The 24940-nt window shown below is 45.4% G+C and overlaps 1 protein-coding gene across 6 annotated transcripts in view; it reads left to right on the top strand.

Moving 5' to 3' along the window:
- Positions 1 to 24940, top strand: part of nectin1b (nectin cell adhesion molecule 1b) — a 166444-nt gene that overhangs the window by 68639 nt on the left and 72865 nt on the right. For 5 of the 6 annotated variants that reach the window (XM_052078476.1, XM_052078479.1, XM_052078478.1 and 2 more), the window contains one exon: positions 2192 to 2343. In XM_052078476.1, the coding sequence (XP_051934436.1) occupies positions 2192 to 2343 (152 nt within the window). Of the gene's footprint in view, positions 1 to 2191; positions 2344 to 18990; positions 23105 to 24940 lie in introns of those variants that run through there. The other variant, XM_052078482.1, reaches the window with a different exon arrangement.

Below are 24940 nucleotides of genomic sequence, written 5' to 3'. Positions count from 1 at the left end.
CTGTTGCCCCCGCGACCCGGCCCCGGATAAGCGGTAGATAATGGATGGATGGAGGGATGCAACATCATTTATTACACATGACACTTTGACATTTCAGTAGAGATTTTAGCAAAGATCATGCAAGTGGACACGCATGATTTTCTTTTGCGGGCCACAGAAAATCATGTGGCGGGCCGGATCTGGCCCCCGGGCCATGACTTTGACACCTGTGACTTAAGGCGTAATGACATGATTTATTTTGAACCCTTTCAGGGACAGCGGTTACGACAGTGGACAATTAATCAGGTTACAGGTTATCATTACTGGTGCATGAAAGGGTTAAATGATCACCATCACATGTCGCACATCTGCCGAGGTTTCGGGTTCAGATGCTAGCGTGTGTTGTATGACACGAGTTAACAGCGTGAGACTTAAAAAAAAAAGTGCAATTAGTATGTGAACATACGTCATTGAGCAGATAAATTGAGCCGGGGGGGGGGGTGGGGGGGGGGGGCAGCGGACAAATGTTTTACATGGCTGCTTTAAATGATGCATCTATTTCTCACAGCGTACCAGAAAGGCCTGTTCCACGAACGCTGTTGGGTCCCTTTTGTAAAAAGCAAGCGTTGATTGAGCCCAAGTACACAGAGATAAATGTGGCAATTTAGGCGGTAATTGCTCAGCGGAGGCGAGGTGTATGAATAAGTCACGCCGGTGGAGTGGACGTAGATTAATAGATCGTTGTCGCCACGCCACGAGCCTCCCTCCAGTTAGCGTCTAATGAGGCACCTTTATGCATGCATATACAGTATACACACGCACACACACAAAAGAAGAGAAGCTCGGATAAAGAACTAAAAGGACGATCCAAGGGGGGGGGAGATAAAGGCGGCTGAGAGGAGAGATGTGATCTAGCAAGACGAGGGCGCAGCGCTGACGGATCGGAAGGGACGGCCATTGCCCGTCCTGAGAGCCAGACGCCAAATTTGTTGTGAAGGCTCCCCTGGGCTCGGCGATGGAGGTCAGCGCAAGGCTGTGACGGAAGTGTCCGGAACAGGCTATTCCGGGGGGTTGCGTCACTCCCATCCGCGCCCACGCACACACACACACAGACACATGCACACGCACGCGCACTTGGCACATAGCATAGCAGAGCTGAGGTGTCACTGCATGTGAAAACAATAACACACGCATCGATATAACCACAGTCAGGGTTAAAAATGTCAAAATAGAAGCGTATTGATACAAGCGTCTAATCACAGTTTATTTGAAAAATAAAAATAAATGAAATAATAGTGCACTCGTGCACAGCATTGCCAAGAGCTGCAGATTATTTGTGTTTTGTTGTGGAATTCACTGAATGCTATTCTCGTTGTTCCCATGACGCTGATTGTTTCCGGCTGATGTGTTCAAAAGTAGCGAGTCCTCATTAACACTTTATCATTTGATCAGATGGCGGTTCAGGGAGCAGAAGCCCCACAAACACGAATGTTGACCCCCCCCTCCCCCTCAACCCTGACATACATACCTGTTTAACATCCCCCCCCACCCCCTCAGGCTATTTTACCTGTTGGGACCAGGTTGCCTGGTAATTTAATATGATGGATTGAGATGCAACTCTGTGTAATATGACATACACACGCAAGCTTATTTTCTGAATGCATTTTAATTTCAAGTTTTCAGTTGTCTCTTAATATACATTTGATTTTATTTTAATAATTTTGTAATTTGCTAATGAATGCTTTTAGTAGCATTTTGATTTGTTTCATGGATGGATTTTTAATGTTTTAGTTTATGTATTGTCTATTGCTATCATTAATATTATTAGCGTAAGTAGCACTAGTGGTACAAATGAGCAACATTGGGTAGTTGGTATACGTTTAAAAAACGCAAAACTACAATTATTTTAACATATTAACGCAAATCTGAGTGAATGAAACAAGTTAAAAAATACTAACAATAAAAACATTGGGTTTAGTTTTCAAATTCATGAAAAACAAGTTTAAGTTTTCTTTTTGAACTTCTGTTCCTTAAATTAGAATTCCGATTTTCTTTTTATATCTACTAAACCCATCACGCTGCAGTTTTCCCGTTGGCTTCCCTCGTAATTGAGAGTGATGGATGATGGTCGCGATCCATGCGCTGCCTAATCCCGTTATTTCCCCCAATTTCCTGCCTTCCTACTCAACACCGCGTCCCTTTCACCTTCCAGTTTGAACGGCTCGCTGCCGAGCAACGTGGAGATCAAGAACAACAGCCTATTCTTCAAGGGCCCCGTCACCTATGACCTGGCTGGAACGTATGTCTGCGACGCCACCAACGGAATCGGCACACGCACCGGCATCGTGGACGTCAACATCACCGGTAGGCGAACGTCCCTCGGTGCTACCTTTCGCTTTCTCTGGCATGGCTTCATAACTGACAACGCCAAAAAGCTACTAACGAAGCTATGAGCTGTCCCCAATGCTATGTTTTGCTAACAGCTAGCTCTTGCGTGAGTGGCATAGTGAGTGCGTATTTTTGCGATTGGTTAGTCAGTAAGTAGTTCCTTTGCGCTGACAAAACAGAAGTTGCAAAGATGCTAATGGCTAGTATTGTATGGACGAACCTTGTATGTCACTGAGCAGCGAGGGTTAATAAGTGTTTGAGTACGGTCCGAATTTGGATTTTTTATTTCATCAGCATTTGCTCAAGGCAAAAATATTTGTGAGACGGACGGCAACAGTTTTAATGGTTGCGACCAGCTTTACTTGTCGCCGGGAGACAACAAAACTGTGACCGTTAAAACTGTTGGCGAACATGTTAGCCAAGAACATGTCGCTAAGTGTTAGCTGACCATGCGCTAAATGGAAGAGGTTGCAGGTATGCAAATGTTACCCTTTGAGCGAGTGAGTGGTGAATGGGCAGTCCCGAAGCGCTAGCTTAGCAGTTGCTGAAGTTTCTAAAATAATTGGTAGCATTTTATGGACTGACTCAATCATGTTTTGGCTAAAAACAGGAGATGCGGTTTTTTTACTGTACAGCAAAAACATGCTAATGTGTGGCACCATTCCTAACCAAATGATTAAGGTTAATGTCAATTGATCACCATGAGTTTTTTTTTCTTGTTTTTAGCTTTTCATTAGTTTTTGACAAAATACTCCCACACTAGAAGCTAGCTTTGCACTGACTTACTAGCTCGATCTCTGCGGTAGCTAACGATACATAGCTTCTAACAGGTGGCGTAGGTGAGCGTCTTGCTTGGAAGTTTAGGAATGAAGATGAGCGGTGTGATACCAGGAATAACATCGGGCAAATGGGGAGCGCCATCCTTGATGCGATGGATGATTCAGCCTCCTTGCGGTGGGCGGTGTAACATCAGACTCAAATATATGGATTTCTTTCTTTTATTTTTTTTTAACATGCCTTCTAGGCGGGGGTGGTGGTGTACCAACTCTCCAGGCCTGTTGTTGACTCACATCCTGTCTTTTGGAACAGCTGCCATACAGTGTTTTTTTTTCCCCGCTATTCTTTCCTGATAGGGGCAGTGGGGGTGTATTGTGTGATCATTCAGGTGTGAGAGGCGGCAGTTAGCCACCAAACAGGAACGAGAGGAAGCAATCGTCTCGTATCAAGGGCCCCTAAACGTGTTACAATGCTTCGCAAGGACAAAGAGGGAAAGGCACCAAAGTCATTTTCTATATTTATTGTAAATGAGCAGGCTTTGTTCCATCGCCGGTGTCTGTGTCTTTGTGTTGAGTGACTCCAGAGAGGCGATACTTCATTTAATCACATTCAGGTGCTGGATGTTTGCAGAAGCCATTTGAATACCGCCTCGTTTTCCCGCATTGTTTTGCAGCGCACACAAAGTGTCCTGGTTCTGCGTAGATGAAGAGCAATCGAGCCGCATCCTATCTAGGTAGCCGACGAGTAAGGTCAGAATGTATTTGTGCCCACTGGTGGCTGGTGAAATAACAAATGTTTCTTTCGACTGTATGCGGCAAACCGAACTTGAACTGAGTTAAAATGTAAGTGGCCCCGCACACACATGGTGACATTGTAAATGTTGATCAACTCGATATTTGTCTCAAGAGCTATTTATGTGCGAGTTTTCTCAGGCCATATCTAGGCAGAAACCCAGAAATTAAGTCCAGCTTGTGAAACTTCGTGTCTGATTATTGTTCATATGAGTTGAAATAAATATATACATATATAAATATATACATTGATCGACCAAAATCCCTTTTTGGACAAGTAAAAGGTCGCAGTCGAACCCAACGCAACAGCTGGGAGTTGCAACACGGCAGCCTGTCAAATTGCAGGGCAACAGATGACTGTCAAACATGGGGTAGGTTGCTGCTTGATTTGGGATGAAATGCGGCGGCGTGTCAGAACCTGCACGCAAGCCTCTCACTCGCAGCTGCTACATGACAGGGAGATGAAACTGTTTCCTGGTCCGATGCTGGTCTGGACTTGTTTTCGTCATGTACAATGCCAGTTGATTCTCTAAGAACATTTTTGTAACAGTATATGTAGACACACTCAGGGTGTCTAAGTTCAGGAGTTCTTACATTCTTTAGGTCCAAGAGAGAATATTTTCCAAGGACGCTCATAATCCTAACACCAATGCAATATAACTACCAGGTGCAATAGAGGAATTATTTGATTTTTTTTTAGATTATTTGATTTTTTTTTACATTTCTAAATATAATTATTGACATCCGTTGTATCTAAAGTAATTAACATTGCTCAAAATACTTTTTTTTTATGATAACTTGTGATCAGAAGACTCAAGCCAGAATGACTTCCCGCAAGCTAACAGTGCGCCATTGCTATCAGGTAGCATTAGTCCAGAGCCCCCAAAATGATGACAGTTTCATTTATGCTCATGTGAAGACGACAAAATATGCGGCTCGCAACGTTTATGTGTAGCTAGCTGTGTGATTAGCATCACTTTTTTGTGTGTATGTGTGTGTGCGCGCGTGCGAGGTTCCGCTAATTTCGTTTGTCTTGCCTCCCGGACAAGGGTGTTTACCGGCTCATACGTAAGATTTACAATCAACTACTTTAACCTGTTTTGGATCATGTTTCAATGTACTGCTAACCGACTGAGGAAAAAGTGCAATAAAATTCGAACTTGAGATGAGAGCACTCGAACCGACGGGTCGCTAACTGTGTGTACCCGCTAACAGGTCGCGTTAGTCCATAGCAAAGTGATTTTGTTTTCTCAGAAATGCTAACAGACTGTTTCTTGTGCTCCGGTAACTTGATTTTTGGTGTTGTCTTCCGGTCAATACTTGTTTCTTGCCTCGCAGACAAGTTTGTTTTTCCTCCTCATGCATTTCATTTCCAAATGCTGCTTTAAAGGGCAGAAATGTAATCATTTCATATTTAGTCAATAACTTGTTTGCGACTTGGCCTTTTCCCCACCGGCTCCGAACTGTATCCGAGGCGCTGACAAAAAAATATATGACGTCCGCAGTCCATCAAGATTGGGACGTTATCCGAATGCGCCGCCGCTGCATGCGACGTGCATTATGTATGAGCGTGGACTGACACCGCAATATACGCCTGCCAGGAAAAACATCCTTGGTTCCAGTTTTCACCGAGATAAAATGTCTGAGACAAGCTGTTGTGTATCCGAAGAAATCTGTTTTCGGGAAGCAACACTGATGGAGCACTTAAGAGAGGCAAATTTTAATCACGCTTCTCGCTCTTGGTGCCGCCATTTGTCAGCGCTCAGCAGATAGCGGCGGCCAAGGAGCTCCTTGTTTCAATTAGTTTTTGGGGGGAAGGCGTCGAACCGGGGCGAGTCACGTGGCCACCGAGCGCTCACTCCAAGGACACGCGTCGCTCGTTGCAATCTAATGAAGCACGCTCGTCTTTTAATCACTTCTCCCGTAAGATAAACTGAAGAAAAACAGGGCTGGTTTTTACCCAAATAAATTGCTTATTCCCCTTTCGCTCGCAACTCTAGAGAGAGGGGGAGCTGACAAGTGGTCCGCTCCGATTAATCAGCTCCTTCGCGAAGGGCATCGGATGTTCAGACCATAGCCTGGGCCTCGGCCTGTCTCGGCAGCAAATTAGCCACGTGCAATTGTAATTTGCTCTGAAATGTTTTTGTTTATTCATCTTCCGAGGCGCTTGATCCTCACTAGGGTCGCGGGGGGTGCTGGAGCCTATCCCAGCTGTCTTCGGGCAGTAGGCGGGGGAGACCCTGAATCGGTTGCCAGCCAATCGCAGGGCACACAGAAACGAACAACCATTCGCTCTCACACTCACACCTCGGGACAATTTAGAGCGTCCAATCAGCCTGCCATGCATATTTTTGGAATGTGGGAGGAAACCAGAGCACCCGGAGAAAACCCACGCAGGCCCGGGGAGAACATGCAAACTCCACACAGGGAGGCCGGAGCTGGAATCGAACCGGGTACCTCTGCACTATGAAGCCGACGTGCTAACCACTGGGCTACCGGGCCGCCGTTTAGTTGGGCAAATTTCCAACAGTCAGACACCATTTTGTGTGTTCGAAAACCTATTGATATCCTACGTTGGTTTACGCTCTTGCCCACCTCTGCAAATGAGTCGGATGAAATTGTCATTTTAGTTAGCATCAAATTCTCGAGGAGTAGATCCAACCAATGTTTGGCTCTTGAAAAGCGATTGATCCGCAACAATTGTTCTTCCTTTAGCCCAAAACGGTATCGGTGAAGAGCAACGAATGCGCTGATCCGGAAATTAAGTAGATTCCCTTTAAATTATGCAATTTTCAAAACTCAAAAAATCAAAACCAGCATTAGCCTATCATGGCCGCCAACTATTCATTCATTCATCTTCCTAACCGCTTGATCCTCACTAGGGTCGCGGGGGGTGCTGGAGCCCATCCCAGCCGTCTCCGGGCAGTAGGCGGGGGACACCCCGAATCGGTTGCCAGCCAATCGCAGGGCACACAGACACGAACAACCATTCGCACTCAAACTCACACCTAGGGACAATTTAGAGTGTTCAAACAGCCTGCCATGCATATTTTTTGGAATGTGGGAGGAAACCGGAGCACCCGGAGAAAACCCACGCAGGCCTGGGGAGAACATGCAAACTCCACACAGGGAGGCCGGAGCTGGAATCGAACCCGGTACCTCTGCACTGTGAAGCCGACGTGCTAACCACTGGACTACCGGGCCGCCCTGGCCGGCAACTAGATGGACTAAAATAAAATGGCCACCGCAACTGGCTGTTTATGTTACCCACCTCATATCAACCAAATTCTCAAATCTCAAGTCCAAAGTTTGACCACTGAATAACTATTGACGCGCTTATCGATCCTGGCAACAAAATAGACGGGCTAAAATGAAGTTATGCGCACCTGGCGTGACGCGCTAACTCATCTACGCAGCAAATCGGAAAGGTCAAAGGTGAATTTTGACTCACCAACAGTTGGCTAGTAAATTCAACGGTGTGCTTCGCCGTCACAGCCGCCGTGGAATGGTTGTTAGTCCATCTCACCATTTTTTTTTTTTCCCTCGTCCGCTTATCCCCCGGTCAGAGTCACAGACGGGCTGAAAGTCTGTCAAAAACTGTCAATCACGGGGCTGACGCATGCTATAGCCCAAGTGCTGCCAAATCGGAAGGTTCAAGACGAAATGCAATATAATGACACTGCCCGCAAGGGAGGCAAGGTTGGATATTTACCGTATTTCCTTCTTCATTTCCTTCAACGTAGCGAAAGAGAGATCCCTATTTTTAACCCGCAGATCATTTGTGATGTTGCGTTTTCATCAACCTCGGAGAATGAAGCCCTTTTATCTTGCGTGAGTCTAATGTATGTGTTTTGGTGAACATCAGAGACAACGTTTTGGTCTTCAATTAGCCCGAGATACTTTTTATGAACCCAAAAGACGATTCATTCTTTAAAGAATCTAGCATGCTTTTCCTATCAGGCCAAAGACGGTTCAAGCTTCATTTTCACTGACATAATGTTTTTTTTTTTTTCCATATGATGTATTTTTGTAAAGCACGGAGTCTTCCGTGCTCTTTAGATCTATTTTTTTTAGATTACCGCCATGTCTTCATTTAAACGTTTAAATAGACATCAAAGCTTCAAAAAAGCTAATGTACATTTCGGTGAAGATCAAAGGCATTTAATAGTCTTCATTGAGCATAAAGCGTGTTTTTTTTTGTTTTTTTTCAAACACCAAAGACACGAGTCCTCAACAAAATGCCTGCTTTGGGAAACATCAAAAAACAAATCGAGAGTCTCCGTAATCAGTATTTTTGTTCACAACAAAGAAAATGGGTGGAGACTTCAAACTAACCTCAAAAAAAAAAACAACAATGTCCTTGTAATGAACTTGATGTTGTATTGTGGAAAGGCAGCGCCGCGCCGCCCGTGGTCATTTAGGAGAAGAAAATCAGCCCCTTCATTACGCTAATCACCTTCCCAAACAAGCCCGCTCTGTTTTTGCGCGGCCGACAAATGGATGCTGCCGTCTTCATTTTCTTTCCCGGCACAATAAGTGGTGATGAATGGCCTCTCTGTTTGCGAAGGCCTCACTCACAATGATGCCATAATCGGCCACACTGTTGCCGTCGCCGTCTTTTGTTTTCACTGGATTGACAAATGTGGGAACATTTCTTTTTCCCTTGCCGTTAAGTCGGCCTGTGGAATTGATCATTTCAAAAAAAAAATTACAAAAATAAATAAACCACATTAACATTTATGGATATTTGACGTCAAACTTCCTAATTTGAAATGGCATCAGTTCAATGTGAATATTTCAATAAATGTCTCCCGGGCTCTTCTGATGGAACCGTTTGTCATGTAAAATGTTGCACTTTTCACGGTTTCTGAAAAAGAAGACAAACTCTCTAAATATGCGGTATCTTATAACTCATTGAGTGCCAGTCATTTTCTGGCCCCTCTTTACCCAACAATATGAAAAAAAAATAAAAATACATAAAGGTGTACCTGGGATTAAATGCCTGGATTCTTTAAAAAAAAAAATTTGAAAAAAACGCCTTTGGCATGGAAATTAAGAATCTCTTTTTAGCCTCTTCCCATTTCATTTTAAACGTCATAAAATGTACCGAAGAATAAAAAAAAAAAATTTTTTTTTTTTTTTGTTCACTTGTTCAAAGGAATACAAACTGAACCGCAAAATTAAAACTAGGGAACTTACCAAACCAAATTTGTACTCCAAGCAATTATACATTTATGTGGTTTCACTGTTTTAACTGGTCCAACGAGGGCGACCATATCTGTGATGTGAACTATGATGAAAATAAGTTTTTTTGGCTGTTGTTGTTTTTTTTTTAATCCCTTTTTTTTTATCGGGATCAACGATGGAGGAGATAATATCAGATAAGTCGAAGTTCAGCCAGTGGGCAAACCTTCCGGAGACACTTTTTTTTTTTGTCCGTATCGAGACTCACAAAGCTTTTTGTTCAACCAGATCCGTCTTGAACGAGAGTAAAGTGAATTCATACATAGATAACAACCGGCAGCAGGAAAAAAGAATGGGGGGGGGCGGGAAATGAGATGGGCCCCGGCACATGATGAAAGTGGATTTTGGAAAGGATTGAAGGCCAAAAGAAACTTTTACCTACTTAACAAACTAAGTGTATGCCTCACTTTTTGGAGTGTGTGTGTGAATAATCCAACGCTGCTCTGTATAAAACTTCCCATGCTGGCAAGAAAACAGCGAAAGACATATTGACAAAAATATGAAATGTACATTTACTGAAGATGAAAAGAAGACCCCGGAATAAATTTTGGAAAGCATCCACGTGAAGCCATTGGTTTTGCATCATCTAAGAACGTTATTCTTACTGTAGCACTGCACATATCATGTCTCAAGTCTTATTTTACCACTAGTATTTCTTTTGAGAGTATTTTACCACGTAGTAAACACTCACTTGTTTGTACTGCAGTATGTTGCCGTCAGCCTCCGATACTTTATTCAATGAGGCTAACATAACGGCAATAAAAACAGTATGAGATCATGTAAAAATCTAGAAATTAACTTTCCGCGTGTGTTCATGAATATTAAAGACGGTGTTGGAGTCGTAAATGTTTGTGTCAAAATAGAAGCACCAAGAACAATGTTGAACCCTCAATTAATCTATTACTGTTATCGGTCTTTTTTTTTTTTTAACATCGCGGATAAATTTTTAATCAGCAGCTTTATTGCCTTGTAATTCCTTTTGGCCGACTTTATTTGATGTTCTTCTCAGCATTGGTTTAATGACGAACAGTTCCGGCACGAGCTCGAATCGCGCAGTTCATCCATATTGCTGTGCGTCCTTTAGCTACATTAGCCCGCTAGCATTTGGGCCTGCTAGCATTTGGGCCTGCTAGCATTTGGGCAGAGATTGATGGTCCGACTATTCACGAGAAATTTGAGTAGTTTTCCACAAACTCAATGTTCTTTAAAAAAAAAATCTAACAATTTAGCAACTTTAGTGAGCATGTACTTTTTCATACCGCCTTCAGTGAACTCAAAAACATTTTTGTTGGCTTCCAAGTCAACTCAGCGTCATCACTGAACCGAACCAAAGTGTTTTTGTTCACAGTGAAAACATTTTAAAGGGTTCCAAGATCACCAACATCTTAAATGGACGTTAACGTACATTTTTTTATCAACATATAAAACAATGTAGCTTTTTACGTCGCCTTACATCCTTTTTCAGAAACATCTGACAATTGAACGTCTCAAATGAACCGAATGTCTGTGGTCTGCGTTTTAGTACAAATGTATCGTGTTCCCTAATCCTAATTGACATTTTCATACACATACAGCACCGTTTTTAGACGTTAATGAACCTGACGTACATTTTCCCTAACATGAAAAACCATGACAATTTCGCATTGCCAGTAAGCTTAACGTCTGCTTTTGTTCACATCACACACTTGAGACTCTTCACTGAACACGACAAACGTGTTTGTCTCTTGCCTCATCTTTGAAAGTTGTTCTTAACTCGCTGTGCAATACGAATAAGGAAGCATTCTTGTGTTTACCACACATCAAGGTAAATCAGGTATTGCAAGGGAAAAAAAAAACAATGCCTTTTTCCCGCTACACTTGCACACCAGGAAGCTGAGAAGCACATCAGGTAACGGTTGCATTTGTTGTTGTTTTTTTTTGTTTTTTTGGTATCAGATGACAAACAGCCTTCTGTTACGTCTCTGCGGAATTAAAGTGGGATGAGCCGGCGTGTATCAACATGTTAGCGCGACCGTTCATCTACGCTCTCTTACCGTGTCAAATGTGTTTGTCGCGTCGGCGTTGATCTCCGTCGCCGCTCCCGGCAACCGATATGGCGGCTTACGTGATTCGTGGCCGCAAAAAAAGATCTTGCACAGTAAACCCCCCTGCCATTTGCGATGCAAAGATGCTTATAATCGCACATAAAATCGCTTTAAAATAAGGTTTCGGGGGCGGGGGGGTGCCGGGTTCGGTTTTGGATTTTTAATCGGCATTCGGCTGAGTGACTCTCCGGAACATACTTACTATTTTTTTTTTTTACCCGCTGTGACCAACTCACTTTGGGGGGGGTCATTGTCTACCATCAACCCAAAATGGGACTAATTTGTTGAAAGAAAGAAAAAAAAAAACCCATTCTCAGTGGCTTTGTAACGTGAAACCTATTCATTGTGGGGGGGAAAAAATGTATATGAAGACACGCTAGCGTGGCGCGCAGGCCGCACGCCGCCGGGTAGGTTGACTCGTCTCCCGCCCGACCTTGTCGCATTGCAAAACGACGCGGGCTGTCGCACTAACGGCTTCGGGCCGACGGCGGAGCCACGTGTCCTCGCCGCGGTCTCGCTTTGGCCAAGATCACCCCTCGTTATCCAAATGAGGCATTAGCATCCGCGCCATTCAAGACCGCGCGGTTTACTTGAGCTAGCGCTTAAGTAAATTTCCCCAGTGTGGGACGAATAAAGGATATCTTATCTTAAGATACCGTCATGCTGATTCATTCATTCATTCATACATTTTCCGTACCGCTTGATCCTCACGAGGGTCGCGGGGGGTGCTGGAGCCTATCCCAGCCGTCTCCGGGCAGTAGGCGGGGGACACCCTGAGTCGGTTGCCAGCCAATCACAGGGCACACGGAGACGAACTACCATCTGCACTCACACTCACACCTAGGGACAATTTAGAGTGTTCAATCAGCCTGCCACGCATGTTTTTGGAATGTGGGAGGAAACCGGAGCACCCGGAGAAAACCCACGCAGACCCGGGGAGAACATGCAAACTCCACACAGGGAGGCCGGAGCTGGAATCGAACCCGGTACCTCTGCACTGTGAAGCCCACGTGCTAAACACTGGACTACCGGGCCGCCCATGCTGATTCAAACCCTTGAAAATGAGGTTTCCATCCAAGCTGTTTATTTTGTAGGGCTTTGTCGAGGTGTGTTTCGGGTCTTCGGTGTGTACCGAATGTTTTATACATATCAGTAATATGTAACGATGAACCGTATGTACCGTTGTGTCAATTATCACAGACATTTGTGAAGCATTTGCCCTGCGATTGGCTAGCGACCGGTTCAGGGCATACGTGCTGGATTTCATTCGAACACAACTGGCAGCGGCAGTGAATATTTTCTAAAGAACGAAAACGTATTGACACAGGCTTCACAAGATGGAGAAGGGTCCTGGGGGCATGCTCCTCCATCTTGTTGTTGTGAAGGAGTAAAATGTCACCAGGGAGAAGCGCACGTGACAGGCAAGTGCCATTTATCATCAACATTTCTTTCTGCGAGCTTTGCTTGTTTGGCCTCTCCGGAGGATACGAGCGCAGAACGGCCCGAGCACCCCCCCCCCACCCCCACCCGCGCGCCTCCCCGTCCTCAATCCCGATGTCACACCTCCCCGACAGCGCCGTCATGTAGGTCAGACGCCGTCTGCTCGAGATTTGGAAATTGAATAATCATCAAATGGCATTTTGGAAGAACGAATAAAAGCATGATGAGGAGAAGTAGGATGGTATAAAAAATAAAAAAAAACAGCGCGCCGCCGGCTTAAAAAGAGCACGGGCCTGCAGATTTGCGCGGCGTAATGCGCGCTGACCCAATAACTCGTCCTTAGGTCACGCCGTCCACTCTGCACTGCAGCCTCGCGCAGGCAAAAAAAGAAAAAAAAAGTGCATTAAGGATGCCAGACGAGTTGCCGGAAACAGATGGGGACATTATAGAAGCCTTCATCCAAATGTCCGCCTTCACAAATACAAAATACAGGTTATGATTTCAATTTCTGGACGATCCGGTAGAACGGCTTTAACAGCGAGATGAGTGATCTTCCCCTCCGCTGGAGCTAATGATACTCATCGTTCTTGTTTGGGCACTTGCAAAAATAAAGAAAAGAAATAAAACACCTTCGCATGAAACGCTTCCTTGTCCCGCTGTGACTTTGGCGACATTTCCAAGGCAGGCATCAAAGGCTGCCATCACCTGATCCTTCATGGGAACCGGGCGGCATGCACTATTTCATGTCCTCCATCTTGTCCAGGCTAATTAGGCTCCAATGACGCGACGGAGGACGCGCCCGTGAATCGAAGGCCAGGGATTACGCGAAAGCCTTTTCCCATATTTAACCCGCTTTTGACTGGGTGGGAGGATGTGTTCCTGGAGAGGGCGACCTCCGATTCATGTGGGTAATGAAGGCCTGTGTCGCCGTAAATCCCATTAGTCGCTCGGCTTAAAACCTGAGTTGATATTGGAGACGCCGTCTTGGCAAAAGAGAGGGACCGACCGGGTCTTTGGATTACGCACCATTGAGTTGGAGAAAAAAAAAACAATGGAAGCTGGGTTGTCCATTATTTTGGCTTGGGACGCGAGGCTGCGCCGTGGTAGGCTAACGTTAGCTTTTGAGCTAGCTACAACAAACTATCCTGTTATTTTACAGCTGCTACATCTGCACTGCTTAAATTGTTGCTAACAATGTTGTGTGCCTTTAGAAGTATATCCAGTCCAATTATTATTATTTACAGTGTTTGATTCGGGGTTTGGAAATGTAAGCTAGCATAGCCATGATCTGATAGTAGAATGGCCACAAGAGGGTATCGCAAGGAATTGATACCACGAAATAAGTCGAGTATCGGCCCGTTACCATACCTGGTATCAGTATTTGTACACATATTCAACAAAGTGTACTATATGATACATTTACATATTTTCAATGTACATTAAATGACATAATACGTATTTTAAGCTAACAATAGCTTACTGTCGTTTAAACAAAGGTGTGCCTGTTGGGATTCAATCAACTCTGTCGTGACTTCCCGCCTTTTTTCAGGTCTCATAGCTTCATCTTGGCTGCTGTGGGGGTTTTGAAAACATACGTTAAGTGTGGCCATGATGCTACGCCTGGCAAATACAAATAACTTTGCTCGGCGAGATAAGGAATCAACATTCAGGGGGTCGAGTCCATCCCTCGGTACATGTACAAATGGATTCAAAGGCTTGGCCAAAGACTTTTGTTTCGCCCCCCCCTAGCATAAAGGCCTGGACACAGCACGGCGCATTTCCATACGTGCGTTCCACTAAAGTAAACACGATGACAGCAGGAATGCGACAAGCAAACACGGCTCTTAAGAAAGGAAAAAAAAAACTTCCAAAAGGGTGACCTGCAGCCGCTCGTCTTTCCACTTGCATGTATGCACACGCATCGATGAGACATTCTCATTCCTGGGAGAACATGGACGAAGGTGTGGGTGGGAGGGGCCGGGGTTAGGGGCTTTTCAAAATGAAACACAGGGTGTGCTAACGTGACAAAGTGAGGATGAAAAGGAGGAAATTACAAGGACAAATAAAACGATGACATAAGCGGCGTGACAGAAAGCCATCTTCTCCCGTTTTGCTTTGTCGCCACTCACTTAGCCGAGGTTCATTGACTTATCTTTCTTTGCATAAATTGACCAGCAGCATATTATACTGTTTTGTTGAAGATCCATTTCTCTGTACGTAGCCCTCGGTGGGGGAAAAAAAACTGGCCTTCCCTGTTTGAATGATCCCAAAAAGCGCATCATCTTCGCCTTGTCTTAATTTGCCGTTATTGAAACACTATTAATAACACACGTTGGAAGTGACGTAGCGGGTGTGGAATTGTCTCTGACAGCGCGCGGGAGGGAGCCGGCGTTCCACCAAAACGTCGTCGCTCGCGGCAACACCTGCCAACACACTGATAAAACAGCCCTGATCCTGTTCCCGGCAACACAAGGCAGCCTCTATTAGCGGCACGCCGAGAAAGTATTCCGATAGCGCCTTAACCTTGACTTGGAAGCACTAAAACCTACCATTGAGATTAATAGGTGCCAAGATGCGCCGTGAGAGACCATAATTCAATCCAGAGGCGTGATAGATTTATACGGGCAATGAATAACATGAAATACTGCAGTTTTTTTTATAATGCTCCAACTGCGCCATCCCATGTAGAAGTGCATTCATCATAACGTCTTCGCATCCGACGCGATCAGGTGGAAGATTTATAGCCGCGGATGTTTTGGTGACAAAACCCAAGTTTAAAGTTTCGGGACATCTGGGGTGGAAGTGGATTGAAAAAGAAAATAGTGAGTTGAACATGGAGGTAATTCGTTCAGGCTGGCCTAGACGGGCTGCCTAGCCGCCGTATCCGCACCGAGAGATCCAAACTGCATTTGTATATTTGTGTCATTAAAATCTGGGATGTGAACAATGTTATGTTGTGTTGCTGGTCTTGAATTCACCAAAGATGCACAATGGAGGGCATTCGTTCGGGCCTGCCTAGATGGGCTGTTGTAAAACATGAATCAGGGAAGGAGTTTGTTGCAACTTCTGCACTTGTGTGACACACTAGACAAAAAAAGATGACTACACATCATCGCTACACCAACAGGAGATGGAGAATCACAGAAACATGCCCAGATGGGTTGCGGTGGGATATGAAATGGAAGGACAGGAAGTGAAATATGGTCACAATATGTTGTATGGATGGTGCATTGTATGTCTGCAGACATCACAAAGGGAAAACGGAGATGATTCAAGCAAGGCGGCTGTGGAAAATCAAAATGGAAAGCGTTGGCTCAACTGGTTGTGGCAAATGCATGAAGTGACTATGGAGTGGCGTGTTTTCAGACCCGACTAGCAATGTCGAGTGTATCTTTTGTACATTTTATCCATCAACCTTTGGGACAGTTACTGTATGTCGTCTCCAAAGTCTTTAATACATCTGGGAGGCATTCGGGATGACATTTTATTCCGGCCTGCCTAGACGGGCTGTTGTAAAACATGTATCAGGAAAGGAGTTTGTTGCAACTTCTGCACTTGTGTGACACACGAGACAAAAAAGATGACTACACATCATCGCTACACCAACAGGAGATGGAGAATCACAGAAACATGCCCAGATGGGTTGCGGTGGGATATGAAATGGAAGGACAGGAAGTGAAATATGGTCACAATATGTTGTATGGATGGTGCATTGTTTGTCTGCAGACATCACAAAGGGAAAACGGAGATGATTCAAGCAAGGCGGCTGTGGAAAATCAAAATGGAAAGCGTTGGCTCAACTGGTTGTGGCAAATGCATGAAGTGACTATGGAGTGGCGTGTTTTCAGACCCGACTAGCAATGTCGAGTGTATCTTTTGTACATTTTATCCATCAACCTTTGGGACAGTTGCTGTATGTCGTCTCCAAAGTCTTTAATACATCTGGGAGGCATTCGGGATGACATTTTATTCCGGCCTGCCTAGACGGGCTGTTGTAAAACATAAATCAGGAAAGGAGTTTGTAGTGCAATTTCTGCACTTGTGTGACACACTAGACAAAAAAGATGACTACACATCATTGCTACACCAACAGGAGATGGAGAATCACAGAAACATGCCCAGATGGGTTGCGGTGGGATATGAAATGGAAGGACAGGAAGTGAAATATGGTCACAATATGTTGTATGGATGGTGCATTGTATGTCTGCAGACATCACAAAGGGAAAACGGAGATGATTCAAGCAAGGCGGCTGTGGAAAATCAAACTGGAAAGCGTTGGCTCAACTGGTTGTGGCAAATGCATGAAGTGACTATGGAGTGGCGTGTTTTCAGACCCGACTAGCACTGTCGAGTGTATCTTTTGTACATTTTATCCATCAACCTTTGGGACAGTTACTGTATGTCGTCTCCAAAGTCTTTAATACATCTGGGAGGCATTCGGGATGACATTTTATTCCGGCCTGCCTAGACGGGCTGTTGTAAAACATGAATCAGGAAAGGAGTTTGTTGCAACTTCTGCACTTGTGTGACACACTAGACAAAAAAGATGACTACACATCATTGCTACACCTACAGGAGATGGAGAATCACAGAAACATGCGAAGATGGGTTGCGGTGGGATATGAAATGGAAGGACAGGAAGTAAAATATGGTCACAATATGTTGTATGGATGGTGCATTGTATGTCTGCAGACATCACAAAGGGAAAACGGAGATGATTCAAGCAAGGCGGCTGTGGAAAATCAAAATGGAAAGTGTTGGCTCAACTGGTTGTGGCAAATGCATGAAGTGACTATGGAGTGGCGTGTTTTCAGACCCGACTAGCAATGTCGAGTGTATCTTTTGTACATTTTATCCATCAACCTTTGGGACAGTTACTGTATGTTGTCTCCAATGTCTTTAGTACATCTGGGAGGCATTCGGGATGACATTTATTCCGGCCTGCCTAGACGGGCTGTTGTGGTAAAGAAAACAGTAAAGGTGTTTGATGCAACTTCTTCACTACATTACACACAAAGAGACGCACGACATAAACAGGAATGTAAGGTGAATAAGTCGTTGTGTTGATTGACTTGAAAGGGCTGTTAGTTGGGTGTGGTAATCTCCTGGCCTGAGGCTGCGGATGATGTCATCGTTCTGCAGGCTGCGACTTGAGAGTGCTGTTTGTCTTTACTTATTTAGTTTTTGAGAAAAGCTCAAGGCAGCAGGAGCGTTTCCGTCCGCGTTTGTGACGTCGACATGCTCATCGGGCACGGCCCAACACGTTTCTTCCTTCTTGTCATCGTGGAAACGCCTCGTCGTCCGATTGGACGACGGACTGCTTGTCTGCTCCTCTGGCTGTTTGCTTTCATTGCCTCCAAGCTGATTATGATCTTTGAACTGAACGCCGCCATGTTTGCTGCCTGTCGAATGAGACCGCATGGAATTCCGAACAATTCCAAGTTCGTGCATGGGGTTTTTTATTTTGGTTGTTGTTTTATTTCCCCCCTCCTGCAACTCACGATGCACTTTTGTACGGAGCCCCGGACATGACACGTGGGGGTGGGGACATGGGATTCCATTGTGGCCACTGTATCGATGCGAATTGTCATGGTTGACTTCACTGCACTTGTATCGCTAAGTTTGGATAAATTGAAACGATCGACAAAGCCAGTTTTTCACTTTTGATCGGTGTGAAAATGCCCCCAAAAATTTAGGCGATCTGTGAAGGCCTGCGCCGACACGAACACTTTAGCCGGTTGACAGCCAGCCGAATCGAAAATTCTCATAGAGCGACTTCCGATTGGCTGAACAGGCAAGGCCTGCCTTTTGAAAGGCGCGCACGCTTTTGGCGTCACAGATACTCACAGTGTCAAACGTGACGATGGCAAAGTCAAGTGGACAGAACTAATAAGTGCATCTCACATATATGCTGGCACTATATGTGCATGAAGTGTAAAAAATGGATCATAAATCATAAAATGAATAATTGGTAATCTTTTGGGGGCGTGGTCTGCAATGAATCTCCCCCCCCCCCCCCCCCCCCCCCCCAGAATTTTGTTTTTTTTCATGTCATGTCTCGGGCTCTGTACTTTTGTTTGTCCAGTCTGAATTTGCATGCCGCCTCACTTGGGTTGGGAGGTTCGGGGGTCTGCCTCGGGGTTTGTTGGCGGGGTGGGGTGGGGGGGTCCTCCCTTTTCCCCCTTTGCTTTCCCGTCCTCGTCTTTCCCGCCCTTCCATCCGCACAGTTGCACCTCCTCCCACCAGAGCACTGACACACTCCCTTCCATCTGTCTTTTCCTACCCAGAATTCCCTAACAACCCACCCGGGGGCGATGAGATCCCGCCGGAGCAGCACAGTGCGGGTGTGGCCATCGGGGTGGCGGTAGGGGGAGTGGCCCTGTTGGGGGCCGCCACCATACTGCTCTTCGTCTTCCTGCGCCGCCGCCAGCGCACCTTCAAGGGCGACTACAGCACCAAGAAGCACGTGTTCGGCAACGGCTACAGCAAGGCGGGCGGCGGCGGGGGTCTCCCCGCGCACCCCGCCATGCCCAAGAACCTGCAGTACCCGGACGACTCGGACGACGAGAAGAAACCGGCGCAGACCGGGGGCGAGCGCGACTTTGACGGAGAAGCCGAGGACCTGAAGAGGCCCTACTTCACGGTGGACGAGGGCGAGAGCCGCGACTACGACGAGCGGACTCTGGCCTTCCAATACGACCCGGAGCCCGAGATAGCCGATGACATGATCTCCCAAACCGATGGCTCGGTCATCTCCAAGAAGGAGTGGTATGTGTAGCGGGCGCCACCCCCCCGGACCCCGCCCCAGGAAGCCCAAACAGCCCTGCGGCGGTGCACCCCCGACCCCCTTCGCCTCCATCACCAACCCACACTGGTCAAACTGCACCCCCCCACCACCCCCTCGGAGACCCCCCACCCCCACATCCCTTCCTCACTAACCCCCCCCCCCCCCCCCTTGCCGGACCCCCGAGACCACTCATATTTAACGCCGTTTTTGTCTGCAGCCCCATCGGGACACAAACTTGGACCCGGTGACCAGAGCTGATTCTGGTTCTTTCGTGTCTTTGATCTCTTGGACGATCGTATTGTAAGCGTCTTAACGTGTAGACCACTTGCTGGTGGGAGGGGGTTTTCGTTGGGAAAATGGGAGGGGGGGGGGGGGTCCTGCGCTGGCACAACCCCACCGAAATCGAATCGAGGCAGTTGGCTACTTTTCGGTGGTTGAAGTTGATCCCAAAAAAAGATTTTTCCAGTTCCAAAGTTCTCCCCAAAATTCCCGATTCACAAAATTTCATCGTTTTTGTGGGACTCGACGCTTCGAATTTTCAAACTGACGCGAGAAACGTCGTCAGCCACCGAGAAGAGCGCAGTTGCCGCCATTCAGCTCTTGCCGAGAGCCACGACCCCAACGACTGAGAATCGAAACAAATTCCACCGCTACTCATGTTCTAAATGTCTTAACGTGTCTTAACGCCACTCACTGGTGGAATTTCGGTTTTGGTTTTCCCACCGGGCAGGAAGTCCAACACTGGATACGTTGTGGTTTTTGGTTTTTTCGAGATGTCCATTGCCAGTCCACATTGGTCAAACTGCCACCCCAACCCCTTCCTCGCAAATCCGACTCCCCCACTGGACACCAGTCATCGTTGACGCCGTTTTAGTCCAGACACCCCCCCCCCCCCCCCGCACCCCCCCAGGGACGCAAACTTTGCTGAGAGCTGATTGGTTGGTCGGCGTCTTCGATCACTTCCATCCTCATGTTGTAAATGTCTTATCGTATATAGACCACTCGCCGGTGGGGGGGGTTTTGCGGGCACATTTGTGGAAACAAGTCTGACACTGGATTCGTCGTGGCTTTTTCAAAACTTTATTTTTATTTTTATTTTTTCGAACAGCTTTGATGTCTTATGTGGTTTATCATGTGGCGATCAAACAAAAAACAAAACAAAAACAGCAGCTATCGTTTTGTTTTTTTAGGGCGACACCCCCCCCCCCCCCCCCCCCCGCGCCCGTTCCCCCGCACCCCGTCAATCCACCCCCCTTGCCCAACGTATCCTGACATTTTGCAAAGAGCGCGAACTGTCATCGACGACACCCGAGCGCTCGCCGCGCGCTAAGCGTCGGTTTATCGTACAAGGACGGCAGCGGGGGGGACCCTCTGACCTCTCAAAGGGAATTCCGACATGACGGCGACCGTTTCGGAGCAGGGACAGGTCGCCTGCTGCTTTCATGTTTTTTTTTTTTTTCAATGAGAACGAATGCTTCGTTGTCTTTTTAATGTCAAGAAACATGTCGATAAGTGCTCGGAACAATACAGAAAAAGTGCATTCCGCCTCGCGTTACAGTGGCACAATGGATGATTTGATACCCTGCTGCAATTATGGTCCTAGACAGAATCCCTGTTGTCCCTCCAGTTTTTTTGCACAGCTTGAGCCCCGGGGTCAGATGGAGCTGACCTCGGGCGAGTGACGGGGCACATCCCGGATTGCTTGCCGGTCAATCCCAAAGAACAACCAACCATTCGCACCGACGTCCCCGTTAAGAGTTTTCAATCAAGGTTAACGTGCTCGTTTTTCAAATGCGGGAGGTAGAAAGTCAGAATTTGCAATTGGCCGGCAACCAGTCCCTGAGGATCGCCGCCCAATCACCTCAAGACGACAAGCACTACGAAAATGTTCGGAGGAGCCATTAGTAGCTGACGAAAAGCCACCTCAGCACAATGAGAACATGCGAATGACACGCACGAAGCCCAGCGCCCCCCCCCCCCCCCCCCCCCCCCCCCGATTCAACCCGGAAGGGGCGCACTGTGAGACAGATGCGCTCGTCTGCTGCAGTGGACAGAATAACAGTGGCAAATGTAGGCAGTTGCTAAGCACAAAGTTTTCGATCAGGTTTCGGGCTTCTTAAAATTAATTCTGGAGCCCCCCCCCCCCCACCCCCTTTGTAGCCCTGGCCGGATTTTTTTGGGGCCAAGACCTATCCACCGCCGATCATCTTTTTCAATCAAGATTTGACAGCACATTATGACCACCGTACCCCAAAACACGACTGCCATATTTACAGTATTTACCTTTTCATCCCCAAATACAAAAGCGGCAGTCAAATTTTGCCCCCCGTTCCTCCCAAGCCTCGTCTTTGTCATTCAAAAATTCACCAGCAAACTCCCAGGTACTTGGAAAGCCGATGTTTGTTTGCCGGTGACTGCTATTATATGTCTACGGCCGGAATATATCAAGCTGGAGACTTTTAATCTTCTCACTTCCAAATTCGGCAGGAGATCAAGTCATTATTTCCTCCACTAGGCGCTTGTTTGTGCGCGTGCGGGAGAATGTGTGTGTGTGTGTGTGTGTGTGTGTGTGTGTGTGTGTGTGTGTGTGTGTGCGTGGGTGTGTGTTCATTCTCATTTGCAGTCAAAAGCTCGACGCTCGTGCGTTTTAATATGACATTTGTATAAATATATAAATATAATGAATAAATAGGAGAGGGGGAGGTATGTAGGTGGTGAATGTTTTTTTTTTCTCAGATGAGCGTGTCAATTGTTTTTTTTTTATGCAACAAAGCAGACGGTGTTGAGACATTTCCGTTTGATTTTTTTTTTTTTTTTTAATTTATTTTTTTGCAGGCGTATTTGAGTTGAATACCCACCAAGTTCTTTTTTTTTTTTCATTTTTACTTTGGTACTTTTTTTCTCACGTCTTATCTGCCGGTGCATTGAGTGCCTATCACAGCCATGAAGATCATTTTCATGAAGCATGTTATTTTTATTTTTATTATTTTTTTTAAAGTGCAAAACCCCACGCGCAAGCACAACAACCCCCGTCAAAGAGATTACAAACAATTAAAATCGCTGTCCAAGCACAAAGTGAACGTCCCGCCATGGACGATGCTTGACGTCTTTTGTCAATTTGATTATTTTTTTTTTTTTTACATTGTTTCTACCATTTTGTAAAAATATTGACTGTAACTTCATTCCATCCTACTTTTTTGTACTCATCACACTGTAAATAGTGTACATAAGATGGAGAGTCCACTGTGTGTGTGTGTGCGTGCGTGTGTGTGTGTGTTAGGGTGTAAACTAAATGGGACTGCAGCCCCAGAGACTCCACATTTAGCCCAGGTCCAACGCAATGCTCGTGTTTCTCAGTTTACCACTGCTAGGGGGCGCCAGTCTACATGTTCGCTTTTAATGTCCATTGTTACGTTCCGGGATTATCGCTGACGGCGGGAGAGGGAAAAAAATAAAATAAGAGAGAGAGAGAGAAATTGTTTGTCTGCAGCCATGTGAATGTATATTTCTGAGGGTGTTACAAATATGGAAAAAAAAATCACTTGTTCAAAATTGTGATGACCCAGTGAAGTAACTTGTATTTGTTTTAAACATTAAATGGGTTCAATAGTCAACCAGGTGTGGGTGTGGGTGTGTGGGTGTGTTTTAGTCCTGAAGAGATAAAGGCGATTTGTAATGTTATGCCAATAATCACAATTGCAATTTTTCGGACAATGATTTGCTTCAAAGTCGGTGCGCAAGGGAACAATTTGTTTGTTTGTTTTTTTTTATTTTTTTGTGGAAACCGGAGTCTATTTAATGGCATCTAAAATAAATAAATTCCTCAAATTTATTTCAAATTAAAAAAAAAAAAAATCCTCTTTCTTCTTTCTACCTACCGGTACATTCTTGCTGCTGGAGGCTGTAAATTTCCCCAGTGTGGGACTAATAAAGGATATCTTAAATGCATACTATTTAACAAATATGTAATCATACATAAAAAAAGTATTTTCTATTTTAGGACAATGCACCATGATGAGTTGATATTTATTTATTTTAAGAAAGTGAAAAATTTATATTTTGTCTTATTTTTTATTTTTGTTATGTTAAGCATTAGATTTTCTTCTTTTTTTTGTTAAGTGCAATATCAATACTTTTTTCTTTTTAAGTTCAACATCATTTCTTTTCGTTTTGAGGAAGTGCAGAAACATGACTTTTTCTACTTTTTCGGAAAGTGCCTCATAATAGGCGTTTCTTCTCTATAAGAATCATTGCTTGAGTTCCTCTCAAGAAAGTGCGATATCTTGCTTTTAGTCAGAGATTGAGATTTTTCTTTTAACCCTAGTGGTCACTACAGTGGACAGCTAACCATGTTATCAGGTTACAGGGTGCTCGAAAGGGTTAAATGCAAAGATCTGTGCCTGTGCTGCGGTTGTGGTGGTCTTCTGCTCAAGTGGGCTGCCGTGTATTGATGGATGGAAAAAAAAACAAACGAATGATCACTTCCTGAATGGGGAGGAATACCCCAAAGCCAAAGCTTGTCTTTTTGTTCTCATAAATGTCAAGGAGAAAAATGTCCTTCATTTTGGATGGCTGCACGCCATTTTGTTTGTGTCGCCACGCTGTATGATGTCTCGCTATTTGCCAAGCCGACGCACGCATCAAATGCCGCTTGCCAATCCATAAAGCGGACCACCCAGCAGGCGGGACGCAAAGCCCTCCGTGGATAATGCGCCAATGCACGTCCACCTGCAGCCTTGATGTGATCGAAGGAGGCCAAACGTTGAAGCCTGCACTAAGTAATGCTCAGAGACCATCCAACATTCTTCACCGCTATAAAGTCTCTGCAGGGCTCTCTTGATGCAACCTTTCTTTCGCAGCATGCAATTTCGTGTCTCTCTCTCTCTCACACACACACACACACACACTCACACACGTACACATGATGTGAATCGACTATGATTGGCTTTGGCTTTGCATCGCAAACGCGCTTGCAGAGTCCAAACTGGAAAATGTAAATCTTTCGCACATTTCCCAAAGTAGTAAAAAAAAAAAAAAAAAAAATCAACATTCCCACACGGTGTCAGAAAATCTGTGACCGTGTGAAAACGTGCCTGCAGATCGTTGGAGCAAATCAGAAGCCTCGGGCGCACATTGCGGCACCTCCGTTTTAGTCAGTGGTGCCAATGCTGCATTGATTCTTTGTTTTTGTTTTTTGTAGTGGAACATTACAAATGAAATTGACAGACATTTTTGGATTTTTATTGTTGCTCTCACATGAAAAGGATTTATCAGTGGCGTTCCATCAGGGCCAGCAAGGCCTTCTCTGCTGGCCTAAACATTCTCAGAAAAGTAAATTTAATAAATTTACTTTTCTGAGAATAACATACATTTAATTGATCTTTTATTTTCATAAATATGTAAACAAAATTATTCTCTGTGTTCCTTACGTCATATTATTTCCACTTAGT

Source organism: Hippocampus zosterae, chromosome 10 (assembly GCF_025434085.1).
Source record: "Hippocampus zosterae strain Florida chromosome 10, ASM2543408v3, whole genome shotgun sequence".
Taxonomy (NCBI): Eukaryota; Metazoa; Chordata; class Actinopteri; order Syngnathiformes; family Syngnathidae; genus Hippocampus; species Hippocampus zosterae.
The sequence above is the reverse complement of the archived record's forward strand: the minus strand, read 5'-3'. Positions and strand labels throughout refer to the sequence as shown.